This window comes from Onychostruthus taczanowskii, unplaced genomic scaffold (genome assembly GCF_017590055.1).
Source record: "Onychostruthus taczanowskii isolate IOZ18803 unplaced genomic scaffold, ASM1759005v1 scaffold19, whole genome shotgun sequence".
Taxonomy (NCBI): Eukaryota; Metazoa; Chordata; class Aves; order Passeriformes; family Passeridae; genus Onychostruthus; species Onychostruthus taczanowskii.
In genome coordinates this window covers 3,807,703-3,821,042 of record NW_024499128.1, presented here as the reverse complement: position 1 = coordinate 3,821,042, position 13,340 = coordinate 3,807,703, and the positions used below count along the sequence as shown (strand labels likewise).

The 13,340-nt window shown below is 41.4% G+C and overlaps 2 protein-coding genes across 2 annotated transcripts in view; one reads left to right on the top strand and one right to left on the bottom strand.

Moving 5' to 3' along the window:
* The window catches only part of LOC121334429, a 74,170-nt gene extending 65,114 nt beyond the window's left edge, over positions 1-9,056 (top strand). The window contains exons 63-69 of the mRNA XM_041401573.1: positions 156-340; positions 1,401-1,603; positions 2,020-2,209; positions 2,867-2,976; positions 4,883-5,002; positions 5,375-5,514; positions 7,684-9,056. Coding sequence (XP_041257507.1) covers positions 156-340; positions 1,401-1,603; positions 2,020-2,209; positions 2,867-2,976; positions 4,883-5,002; positions 5,375-5,514; positions 7,684-7,699 — 964 coding nt within the window. The 3' untranslated portion in view covers positions 7,700-9,056. The remainder of the gene's footprint in view (positions 1-155; positions 341-1,400; positions 1,604-2,019; positions 2,210-2,866; positions 2,977-4,882; positions 5,003-5,374; positions 5,515-7,683) is intronic.
* Positions 9,057-12,219: 3,163 nt separating this feature from the next.
* Positions 12,220-13,336, bottom strand: RMI2 (RecQ mediated genome instability 2; the record flags this gene model as incomplete). Its single annotated transcript, XM_041401572.1, has 2 exons — positions 12,220-12,608; positions 13,180-13,336. Coding segments are annotated over 2 exons (306 nt in total), but the record flags the coding sequence as incomplete, so codon positions are not given.
* Positions 13,337-13,340: the final 4 nt, after the last annotated feature.

Sequence of the window (13,340 nt, the reverse complement as noted above, 5' to 3'; positions counted from 1 at the left end):
TGGGGAAGTGCAGCTGTTGGCCAGAGTAGGGTTGTGTTTTGCTGTTCTAACCAGACTACAGTTCTTATGAATGCTTCACTTCGACATTTCTGTTAATAAAACAACAGCATTTCATCAGTTCAGCAGATAAGGGATGTTCTCTTTGTATTCTACAGGAACTGTTCAGTGGCAGGAAAGCTGCCAGTACTACCTACAGCAGACCTGTCCCTGCAGCTGGCAAATGTTACCACTTACCTCATTGGAGAAAAACTGATGAGGCCTCTGCAGGACCTCTACAATCTCAACATACTTGCAGAGTACTACAGAATCAAACGGAGGATGATGGAGAGCCCCTTTGAATGTAAGCCCTTTCAAAGTGCTGCTTTGTTTGGTCCCTGAGTCTATTTCCACTTAGTACTGCATTTTAAAAATTGTATTTGGAATAGAAGTTTACATAGAGATGCTCACTACTTAATAATTTTCTTATCAACTTACATATAGTCTTTCTTGTAAGATAGTGATGGTATGTATAAGATCAACACTCTGAGCAAAGCTGGCAGGCAGTAACACTGCTCTACTTAATATTAATGCAAATTTTGTAGTTCTTTACACTTCCAACTCTTGAGACTAGAAACAGCAGGTGGTATTTATCTGCCTTATCCATATGCTCTTGTGAGTTGATACTAGGGTTCACTGCCAGTCTCACCTGCTGGCTCTCTGTCCTGGCAGAGAGGCTTGGAAACTGGTGACTTCACCTCTGCTGCCTCTAGGATGAGCCAGCTCAGCCCTACCAAAACTTAATCAACAATAGTGCCTGTAAAAAAATTGCTAAATGCTAAAGAAATGCACTAACAGTCCCAACTGTCTCTTAAAGAGAATGGCTTTTCCAGAAAACCCTTTTTAATGGCTTCCTCCCAGTACAGAGAGACCTATCTGAGAGCTGTGAAAGTAGCTCCTAGTGACCCAATAATCTGAGTCCTCTATGAGCAGGGCTTCCTGGATTGCAGCTCTTTGATGCACTGATTTGGAAGGGTCATTTTTGGACACAATTTTTGAGAATTAATATTCTTGTGTTTTCTGCATAAGAATGTATAATGTGTGTGTTTATAAATATGACTGTCAAGTAGTACAATGACAAATCAAGATGAGCTCTGAATCCCAGTTCAAGTTGAACCGTTTTATGGCACTCAGGTAAATCTATAACAAAAAATAAATCATTAAATTGTTTTGTTTCTGAGAAAAGTTTTGTTGTAGAGCAACTACATTGTAACTAATTAAAATGTAAGTGTAATAATGCCACTGTAATAATAATTTTAGAAGTTATTTCAAGACAGCAAGAAGCGGTGTGTGTTGCAGTATGTGCAGCATTTACTGCTCTGTGGAAAACTCACTGATGTTTCTTCTGAAATACTATTCTCCAGATCATGCTATGTTAGTGGGGACCAAACATCTTGTGACTTTTGATGGAAGAATGTATGATTTGGCATCAAAGTGCAGTGTACTTCTTGCCAAGGATTTTGTTCACAGTGCTTTCACTGTAATACTAAATGAGGAAACTAGGAACTCAAGATCACTGTATGTGGAGATGAATCAGACTGTGATCACTATCTACCCACGACTGAAGGTAGGAAGATCAAATCAAACATTTTTTATTTTTGGCAAAAATTTTCTTCTTTCTTCTATTTTTAAAATATTAATGCTGAAAACAAATCAGAAGCACTCTCAGGCAATGGCTTTAAAGTAACAGCTTCTTAAAAAGAAAATACCTCTCCAAAACAAAACCAGTTTAACTCAAGGGCTGCCTCTTTGCTCTCTGTATATGACAGAAACTTTTCAACTTTCCTCAGACATGGTCTAAGAGAATGGCACTGAGAGGAAGACTTTGTGCTTTCTGCTCTTTCAGAAGTTTAACACAACCCTGTTCTTATTCCCTTAATTCTGGGCTGAGTTGGCCTCATTGCACCTGCAAATCCATTGTGCTTGCCTGTGACTGAACTTTCACTATGACAGGTTTGAAACTGCATTTTCATTTTAAAACAGATATCCAAGATGTATAACTTCTCCTTTTCGGAAGAGAACTGCCAAGTGCTGGATCAATCCCTTGAAAACAGTACCATGAATTCAAGGCAAGGAACCAACAAAATAGAAGTATCTGATCAGAAAGGAGTTTCTGTCACTTGTGACTTTCAGTATGATCTCTGTACTGTCACTCTGGCTGGGTGGCACCATGGTGAGTATCAATCATACAGCTGTTGTCAGCTGTAAGTCATTTTTGCTATCTCTCTGAATTAGCTGTATTACTGGTAGTACCAGCATCTGTGCTTTCACTTTTTTTTCCCCCTCTTAATTTATAGACACCCTGGAACTGGCCCTAGGCATTCCCAGTAATTGCCAAACAGAGCATGGAATGCACCATTCCAGCCAGGGAGAAGAGCAAGTTAGGGTTACTGTTGATTCAATGCTATAAACCAGACAGAAATCAGAGGCAGAGGTACTGTAGTCAGCCCAGCCTCAAAATCTGGTTGAGAATCTGCTCTAGAGCAGGCTTAGCTTGTCAGACCTGCAAGACAACTACAGAGGGAGGCCCAAAACCTCATAGAGTTTTTTGTATACTTGGAATGCATTCATGTACCATCCATGTACCCCACACTATTCTAAAAGTCACCCTCCAAAGATGAGCAGAGAAGGGATCTGATGCCATGACATGCTCAGAAGCCCATGAGCAGCTGAGACACGAGATGGCAATGCAGGCTGGGCAGCTTCTCCTCTTCCACAACAGAGCTGAGCTCTGCTGGACAGAATCATCAGAGCCCAGAGACAGCTGCTGCAATATTCCTGCACCTACTCCTGACAATTCCTATTTTACTCCATTTCAATTTCCTCCCAGGTGTTTCAGCTGGGCTTTTTGGTACCAATGATAATGAAGCTGGAAACGAATGGATGGTGCCTAATGGTTCCTTCACTGACAACGTGAAAGAGTTCACACAGAGCTGGCAGGTAACGCGCTGAGGGCTCCTGTGTGCAGGGCTGCTGACAGAGGGCACTGTCTGACACGCTGGGTTGGCTTAGATGAACTAAAGCTCGATAGTGAGAACAGCAGCACACTGCACTGTTTTGCTGTGTCTAACCAGGGAAAGGGTTGCACATATCTGCTAAAAACTGTTCAAGAATTCCTTGCAAATAGGCATTGAATATTTTTGGCCTAGGTGCTAAGGTAAAACATAGAGGTGGCTGTTGTTGATTTTAGAAGAAACTGATATTGGAGCTAAGTACCTTTGATTTTTTCCTCCTCAGAGCACCTTTTCCTGGAATGCAGGGACAGGTGCTACTAGGTCTGGGCTAAATCTGTATGTTCATCACTCAGGTCACAGTCTGAGGTTTTCTTTAGAGCTGTTAGTTCTAGCTGGGTATGTTGAGCCTCTTAATTTTCTTTGTTCTTCATGCTTTACATCTCATCAATAAACAAAACTTTAGAAACAAATCTGTAAGTATTTGAAAGTAAATTTGTTCTCCATTCCCACACCACTAAATACTCAGACCTTTTTGGAAGGTTAGCTGCTGCTGTCAGTTACTGACTTGCACAAAAAAGACTCCTATAACTACCATGAATAAATGTAACAATTTTATACCATTAACATTATAGCTCTGCTTAATTCATGTACTCTGTCATTAGCTGCAAATAATCTAAATAAACAAACATGCAGTTGTACAGAACCATTTGTGAATACAACCTACAAAGAAACGTAGCCTTAACATGCTCTCAAGCCATGTTGACAGGATCCTCTAAATCCCTTCCAAATCTAGTTTTAAGAATCTATTACCAAAAAGAAAAGAAACCAGCATCTTATTCCCACAAAGATTTTGTGACTCTTCCACTTATCCTGTCTCACAGAAGATGTCTGAGTTCTGGGAACAGAAATCTCATTTTCAGCTTTATGTCAGTACTTTACTGTAAAAGAGAGAATTGCTTGAAGTATCTTGTACTTCTTGCTGTTGCAGAGCTACAGTTAATGAGCTTGCAGTCTATGTTTATGTTAATAATGGGGCAGGGTCCCAATGTGACTGACCATAGGCACAATTTTCTTTATTGCTACAAATATTAACTTCTAATATACTTACAAAAATGCAAAACTCCCCACAGAAATTGAACAAAAGAATCAATTAAAAGCAATAAATAAGAAACTTGGGTCATACAGAAGCAGGGCAGTCCTGAGTGCCCTTCTTTAGGGGCAGAATGGCTGCACTTGCACTACTGATTGGAAGGGCTCACACTGGACTGTGAACTCTGACTGCAGCTTGTTCCCAGGAGCTTTATCACAGCCCTTGTCATGCACTGACCTTGCAAAGGACGTCAGCAGAGCTCCACCATCACAAGGCCAAGGTTGCACAACAGGAAGGGACTGAGTGTCTGACTCCTGCAGGATGGGGGTTAGCACAGAGTAAACTGACAGTTCATTTTCCTTAGTAAGTAAAATAACTACAATTTACACTTGCTTTAAGAACTTCTTGGTGGTGTGGTTTTGTTGTTCTTTCTTCTTAAAGCTACCTTTACCTATGACTAATCCTGCAAGGGTATGAAGCCTTTTTTCTCCGTGACAAAGCTCTAGTAAAAGCACAACTCTGACCTGTCAGATCCATATAAAAGAGAACTAGCCAACTACCTGCTATGTCAGCAACTAGACACCAAAATCCTTCAGTGAATAACAGAATCAATAGCAAAAGGAAACAATATCTAATCTGTGAGGTGCCTCTCAATATAAATGAACAACATAGAGCAGGGTACTGAGCTGCCCATATCATCCTTCAAACCAGCTCACACTGGAAATCTGAAAAACTCATCCGACCTTGATGTATGCAAAAAAACCCCCAAAATACACCAACTTCAGTAATTCTGTTTTTCCAGGTGAATAAGTGCAGTCTGGTACAGAAGAAAGAGAAGCCATGTCCAATTACAGCTAAGCAAAACATCTGTAAAGTGTTCTTTGAAGAACCACATTCACTTCTTAGGAACTGCTTCAAAGTTGTAAGTAGAACTTCAGCCAGAAGCACTGTCTTAATTATGCGTCATACTTGCAATGAGGTCACATAACCATTGCAAGGATAGAGATTAGTTGCAGAAAACTTAAGAAGTAATTGAAATAGCAATCCAGACAGAATAAAGAGGGGTTTTTATCACCATAAATATAAATGGAGGTTTTTGACATCCACAGAATAGTGGCATGACTGCACTGCTCTTTAGGATACAGGTGTAGAATTTGGAAACAGAAATAACCTCCTCACTGTTAGGAAAGAAATAAAGGTTTATAAATGGACCTAACTGGCAGGGGGGAGGGGACACAACCCAAACCTCTGGGTTTTCCTGCAGGTCCCTCCTAACCTCTCCCTTTGTGCCCAGGTGGAGCCCGAGCCATTCTACACCATGTGTACACAGGACACCTGTGACTCCCCGGCCTTGGGGGCTGCCTGCAGCTTAGCAGCAGCTTTTGTTCATTTGTGCAACCGGAATTTTGTCCCTGTTGAAATCCCTCCACAGTGGTAAGTTTCATTTCTTTTACCACCCTGAATATTCTGAGTGCATTGCTCCAGCACTTACATGTCTGTGATGCAAGAACATATGAGAAAATAAAACTAATGAATCTGACTGTGGCCATGAGCAAAACTGATCCTATTCCCAGAAATGTTCTTCTTGCCTCTTGGCTACCTCCCCTTCCTGCTGTTCACTCACAAGCACACCAGAGCCCATCCACTGCACACTCTCTACTGCCTTTCTTATTTTGTCCTGATGTGCTGTGTAACAGAGGCAGAAGGCTACCTGCAGAATACTGTGTAATGTCCCCAGGAGTTCCTCCTCTTGGATACTGTATACTGTCTGGTTCCATCTTTTTTTTGGTCTGAATAATGCATTTGGATTCATATTAACAACAATACATATACAGACATAAAATACTCAGGGACTTATTTTTGCACTTTTCAGTATCTAGTAATGAAATTTATCTATCTTTTCAGCCTAGAATATCCAGATTATCAATACGTGTGTTTTAATGCAGCTGTCATCCAGGTTGCATTGTTAAGTGAATTCCTGGAATATAGCCAAGGAAGATGAAAAGCCTGAATAGAGCAGTAGCACTTGCTTGAAATCTTTATAATTACAGTCCTTTCCCACTTCTGTAGTTATTGTGCCAATTTGTGTACTCCAAAAGTGACTGGAGCCACATGTGCTGCCAACTGGAGTTCCATTATTGATACTCTTGCCCAAGCAGTAACTCACTGTATTTTTACAAGACTGCAATGGAAACATTTACACCAAATAAATGGCAGAATCATGCAGAAAAGCGAATTATGCTTTTGCTTGAAATGAAGCACTTGGGTTTATTCCTTTTATGCTCCATGCTTTGCTAAGGCTTAGTAATAAAAAGAAGGTGGGGTTTTTAATATATGTATTGAAACATTATTTATTTGCATTTGTAAACTCACTGCTATCTCAAAGGACTGATTTGGCGACTATAAACCCATTTGTAGTATGCCTTGAAAAATTGACAATTATTACCTGATTTCTTATCCATTAAGGAAGGGAGTAGTATTTGTAAATGGGTTTGTTGGCCATAAAATAAAAACCTACAAAAAGAACACTCACTGTGTCTGGAAGTGCATCATATCACACGCCCACACACTGAAACAATGTTGCCTGTCAATATCTGCCTGAGCTGTTCAGTTCACTCGGCTCCTAAGCAGTGGGTGATCAGGACATTTGTGGGCAGCATCTTGTAGGCAGCGAGAGGTTTTAGCTCCAGCAGTTACAAAAACTCTTCAACATATAAATATGAAATACAGAGACAAATTTTGTTACATCTGAGTCGACAGACTATTCAGTTGAAAATGAGAATAGCTTGGTAGCTGAATGATTGCAGTCAGCTAGTGCTGCTAGTTTACATTATCCCATTTCTGAGGAAAAGGATTGCAATGAAGGTGGACCACAAGGTCAGTTACCTAGAACATGTTAATAAAGAAGCAAAATACATTGGGGATGTACACATGAATCAATGTATTGAAGACAGGAAATACCTTCTTTTCTATTTAGCTTATTTCATATACCCAGTTTTGGACACCATCTTTTACTTAAATTGTGAACCAGTTGAGAACAATCCTGGGGAAAAAATTGAAGGGTTGAGGAAAGACATGAGTTAAGTCTCTAAATATGTAAACACTCTAAAGAGAAGGAAGTTGAACAGACCAAACTAAGGGAGAATTAGGTATGACACAGTGAAAGAGTCTGTAATGGTTGGGTTACTCAGACATGGTAACTGATAACCAGCAACAGTCATGACAGCAAAACAGAAAGTGGCTGTCAGCAGAAACTACCTCTGCACTATTTCTTAGAAATTCATGCTTGTCAAGGATCTTCCACTGAATAGCTGAACTACCCAGACCTCATAAACTTTAGAAATAATGTTGCCCCTTTCTTCCTAAATGTGACTTTATCCAACATGAGAGAACCTTACATCTTTATTTCAGTTTAGCGATCTAAGATAAAACCATATCTAAAATGCTGGAGTACTTTCCCCACAGTGTTTTGGTGTCATAAATATATCTGATGCTATTTTCCCTTCAGAGATTTTTTTGTATTTCACTGTAATGAGAGGTTGCATTACATGTGACTTGTACTTACTTATCACTTACCTGGAGTTCATCTCTTCTTCATTTCAGCTCAAGCCAGTTCTGAATGGCAGATGACAGCCCTGAAGATGGAAGAACCCTTTCAGCACCCAAAACAAAACAGTTATTTTAGGCAGACAAGCTAGAGGCAAGAACTGGGTGAGAACAGTAGAAGCGTGAATGCATTAGTGTTAACTGTGAATATAGTGAAGTATATATAGTATAAAAGGAAAGCTTTCGACCCAGAACCTCTGAGGGCAAGAGGAATTATTTCAGTATATTGACAAGAAACTATAATCAACCAAAAGAAATAAGAGAGGAAAGTATCAGTTACTCTAAAAAAACTCTCCCATTCGGTTCCAAAATTGCCTCTCCACAAGCCTTGAACCATAGCACAAATACACTGAAAAGCTGAGAAAAGCTCTCTTCCAGCTCAGAATGGTACAAGTGGACTACTTTGTGAAAGCAGCATCATAAGCTCAGTCAGCAGAGATGCTGACTTCTTTTTTCTCCAGAAATGAAACTGCACCATTCAGTGGTTCTGGAGAAAGCTATCTATCTTTTCCAGGGAAGTGCTCCAACACACAAGAAGGCCAAGACAGAAATCAGATGGGTAAATAATGGAAAGCAGTTAATAATTTTCTCATTTTTATGCTGGTTGACTTTTCCCTTATTAATGTACACACTGTTAAATGAGAAACAGCCTTCTTGGTTTCTGTGCACCAGTTTCACATTTTCCCTTTGTGTCTTTAGAAACCCCTTGGCAGCAGTCAGTTGATGTGTTGGGAAAAGGTGACCAATATCTACCCTACCCATGAAGTAACATTAGGGTGTTATAGCTACTGCTGTGTGAGTGTCTCACCTGTTGAATCCCTTTCTGTATTATAGGTCACTTGATTAAAAAATTGCATCACCTTTCTCCACACAGTGCCTGGAATGCAGCTATTCCTTGGTAAAAGGTAATGCTGCATATACAATGTTTGTGTAATATGCAAACATTGAAATAATGGTGTTTTGTACTATCACATCATGCTAATAAACATGTGACTGCCTTATTTTTACACTGGAGTACATTTTTATTGATTATTCGTAGCAACAAAGTTGCACTGACCTCTATAGAGAGTTGGCACTGGCTGGGTTTGACTGGCTCAGGAAAAGCAAGCAGCTGCCTCTTATCTCATGTGTGCTGCTTGCAGCTGCACTTGATTTCTGAACACTTATTCTCTAGCTTGATACAAATTAAAACATGATTCCTACATTAGTCAGGAAAGAATCCTGCAATTTTTAGGATTCCCACACACATCAGATGCTAGAAATCAAGTCTTCCTCTGTAATAATTTTATACCTGCACTCTTGTAAAAAGGCAAAATGGTATGAAATATTTCTGGAAGTTACAGAATATTTATACCAGTTACTGACTAAAAAAACATGTAATTTTTTCCCCAGTTACTGAATGTCACTTTACTCCCCAACTAAGCATACCAAGCACCTCTGAAAAAAAATCCTGCAGTGACAGTTTCAGAAACAAAGAAAAATATCAGCAAGTAGAGCAAAAGATTGAGAATAGCTCAGTCAGCAATACAGGAATTTAACTAAATGCTAACTGCAGACAGCAACACTGAGGTGGATGCAGACACTAGGTCTCCTCTAAAAGCTGCATGTAACTTATCACTTGTAATAAAGAAGCCATTTAAGTACCAATAAACATTTTTAACTGCAGCCATTTCATTCAGTGCACTTGTTTGGTATCTCTGAGCTGTTCCTAGGTTCACAGTGCACAGTTCCTGTCTGGATACTCTTTAGAGAGTCAGGAACTTGCAGAGGCCCTGGACACACCTCAAGCCTTGAAGCTCAGCAGGAGCCAGCCCCAGCCCTGCTCTGACCCTAGAGCCACAGGCCAGGTGGAAATCCTGCTGTCCCCATGGGCTGGGCTGGACACCCCACTGACCCAGGGCCCCTGCGCACACAGGGCACGTATGAGACACCACTTACTCTGAGCAGGGCTAACAGCCACCCTCAGGGGTGACAAAAAAAAAAGAAAAGAAAAGAGAACAACCCCACACTTAAATGAAGTGTTCCAGGTCATGTTCATAACTGGAGTTTAGCACTGATTCATAGCTGTCACGAATAAAGCCTTATTTCCATGTTTCTGCACTGGCAGCTGTGCCTTTGCTGCCTGACGCTGCTGTTAATGCAAAGGCAAATGCTCTGTCACACCTGTTCACCAAATACCTGCCCACAAACACAGCAATGTCACAGGCTGTGATAGGAGTTCTTAAATGAACTGTGTAAACCTTTTAATGAACCAATAAAACCATCCAGCCAGACTGTTTTTAAGCATACCTTATTTACTGCATGGTAATGTCTTACCTGAGGAATTAAAAATGGAGCACACACAACTCCCTCCTGCCTAACAGAGAGATGGCAGCTCCTATCAGCAAACACAACACCAGAGTGACACGGCAATGTGGGGAAGCCCATTCCAGGTGTACCTGGAGGGAGGGACAGCAGTGTCCCTGCAGGGCAGTGTGCCAGCTCCACACTAAACAGCCCTCAGGCCAACTGAGACACCTTTGTGATTTCTCATGGATGTGAACCTCTGGAGAAGAATCACCTTGCAAGGGTTTGACTGAAGCATTTATCAGATCAATCCATCAGCTTCAGTATTTCAAAACTGGCTTTTATCTCTGCACTACCCCTGGCTTTATCAGGACTGAACTTTTAGTAGATAACTACTGGCAATGCTGCACATTATTGAACACCTTGACTGAAGTAATCCAAACTGTTCATGCCTCAGATGCAGGTCATGCAGAATATAAACTATATATATAAACTACGTTGTCATAGGGCAAATACATAATATGCACTGCATATCTCATGGATCTCCCCATCACAACACAGGAATTTCTGCCTCTGTAACTCCTGCTGTGAGAGCACTTTGGACACACCTGCCCAGGGCAGCTGTCTTTGCAGAGCACACACAGGTGCAGTCGTGCTTCCCAGAGTAGTTTTAGTGCTTACAACTCACCTCCAACACGTTCTTTATAGAGAACCCCCATGATCCATAAAGTTCACAGAATTTCTGCATGTTACACCAAGTTAACCCCAAAACAGATGTAACAAGAGCTCAGCTTTGACCTCCTCCTCAACACAGGGCTAAAGAAGCCCCTTGTGCTGTAACTCCTCAGTTACATACTCTGCTGTTCAACACCAACAAAAATCACAAACCCACGTTCTAACTGCAGAATTTGAGATACAAGGTGAGGAAAAGGGAGAATTCCCAGTACCCAGTAGAGCCCCACAATGCTTAACTGTGGAAATCCAGAAGCAAGGCCCCTCAGCCCAGCCTTAAACAGGCACCATCAGCCTCTCATGGTGAAGTACAACTGAGCTGGGAGGCAAAGCAATTTCCAGCATTCTTTTGTTTAGAATACAACACTCACCCTGGCTACAAGTGTCTTTTGCTTTGAACTCCTAGGAAAAGAATTTTTAGTATGAACCAGTTACCAGCTGATATGGCGGTGCCATGGATTATTTCTGAAGGCTACAGCACTCCACAAGCAGATTTTTTCCAGAATTGCAAAGAATAAATAAACCCAGACTGCTAAAAGTCTTTATCTTTGTATGTCTTGCATTTCATCAGCAGGATCTCAAGAGCACAGGACTTCACTGCCTGTGATATGGTATGGTTTGGAACACCAAACTCAAGGCTGGAATTGTACTCTGAAATCCAGTCCTTAGTCTGCTAAGATCTCAAATCTTTAAAGGATGCTAGTTAGTTTCCACATGCTTTGAAAACCTAGTCCCACAATTTAAAAATTTAATTACCACCACTTGATTCTCATCTTAAATTGTAGAGCATACAATCAGAGATTCTCTGTTCTTCCAATATGCATTCCTAATTAACATAACTCTATTGCTGGACAATACAGTCCCCAATCACAAAGCCATTCCACACAGATACTGCAATGCATTCATCAGGACCCAAATTCTCTTTAGACAAGATGGAAAATAAAGAGTAGTAATATTTCCACTTTTTACAGGTTTCTTGATATGATTTCATTGTTTGTTTTTTTTTCAGAAAAGGAAAGATAATTTAGAATATAATTCAGAATTATTTAAACAGTTAAAAATAGCATACACTGGAAGAAAACAACTTTCAAAAAGGAATGCTCTTAGGGACAGAATGCTTGTTTCTGGAGGTAAAAAATATTTACATCTTGCACCTGAAGAACCTATGCCAAGGAAACCTGCATCACAACTTTTCATTAACTTCACTGGAACAGAGGAGTCATTACCACTTTCTGTATTTCAGAAACTAGAGAGGTATTTTAAGTCCAAGACACTGCTAATTGTTACCAAGAGACACCTGTCTTACAAGCAGTTTACAGACATGGTGATTACTGAAATAGAAAATACAGGTGAAAACGATTATTTCCAAGCACAGCCTAAATGGACTGAAGTACATTTTGCCTTGATGCCAGGTGCTGAATTCACCCTGGTAGCACGAGCCCTGTTCAGCCCTTGCTGCAGAACAACTGCCTCAACGTGAGCTCCCCCAAACAGCAGCTAACACACAGAGAAACAAACATACAGCCTTTTTAATAGCATGGACATCTTAATCAAAACATCAAATAGGCACTTCTCAAATATGCTGGTAGAAAAAGAGACTGGAGACATCAACTGTGATTATTATCAGCACTGGTCCCTAAGCCTAACTGAGCCCAGCTTCTCACTTTGGAGTGGTTACACAGAATAGTCCAATGCTCCGCACCAAAAAGCAAAAGAAAACAAATTTCCAGTTCTTTTAGGCAGAAAGTAAACGTATTAGGGGATGACTCTGTGCAAATCCTCCACTTCGAGGTTCCACATATTCTTATGGATGGGGTTTTCAGAGAGATCTGTCATCTTTATTGCTCGAAGAATGGGCTCCGGACTGCAGGACCTCACCACACCCATCACCATTACATACTTCCCTAAAAAACAAGTAAGCATTAAATTTAATTAACCTTTGTATTATCATTTAAATTCATAACCCAAATTACTTAAAATCAAGTAAACAGTGCAAATTGAAGATGCTGATACTTGTAAGAAAACTCAAGGAATGAAGACTGCTTAGAACTAAATTTCAGAAAAAGGCTTCATTATCTGTACAGCCTCTTCTACAGCATATTTAACTGTATTTCCACATACAATAAGAACCAAACAAACACAAATCTGTCCTGCTGTGCGAGTGGCCTGAGGGTACGTCAGAAGGCTGAAGTTTTAAGCAATGGGCCTATTTTGTACTGCAGTTTCTGCAACACTGCAGACCAACACTTCTCCATTTGAACTGGCAGTTCTGGTGAAGGGAAGAAAAGGAAAAAAAAGCAAGACAGAAACAGAAAAGCGAAACAGGAGAAGAATTTCCTTGTTCAGGGCCTCCTGCGCGGGGCCAGGCACGGCCGCCGGGCCTGGCCGTGCGGAGGGGATGTGCCGAACCGCGCTGGAGCGGGCACGGCCAGGGACGGCGCCCGCTGCCCCGGGGGTCCCCCGGCCCCGCGGTACCTGCGCTGAGGCACGGCCGGCCCTGCGGCACCTGCTCCACGCCCAGCACGGTGAAGGCGCCGCTGCCGTCCTGCAGCCGGGCCGAGCCGCCTTCGGCGCCGCGCTGCACCTCCAGCACGGTGCCCTGCATCCACACGGCCCGCAGGGGCAGCGGCGCCCGG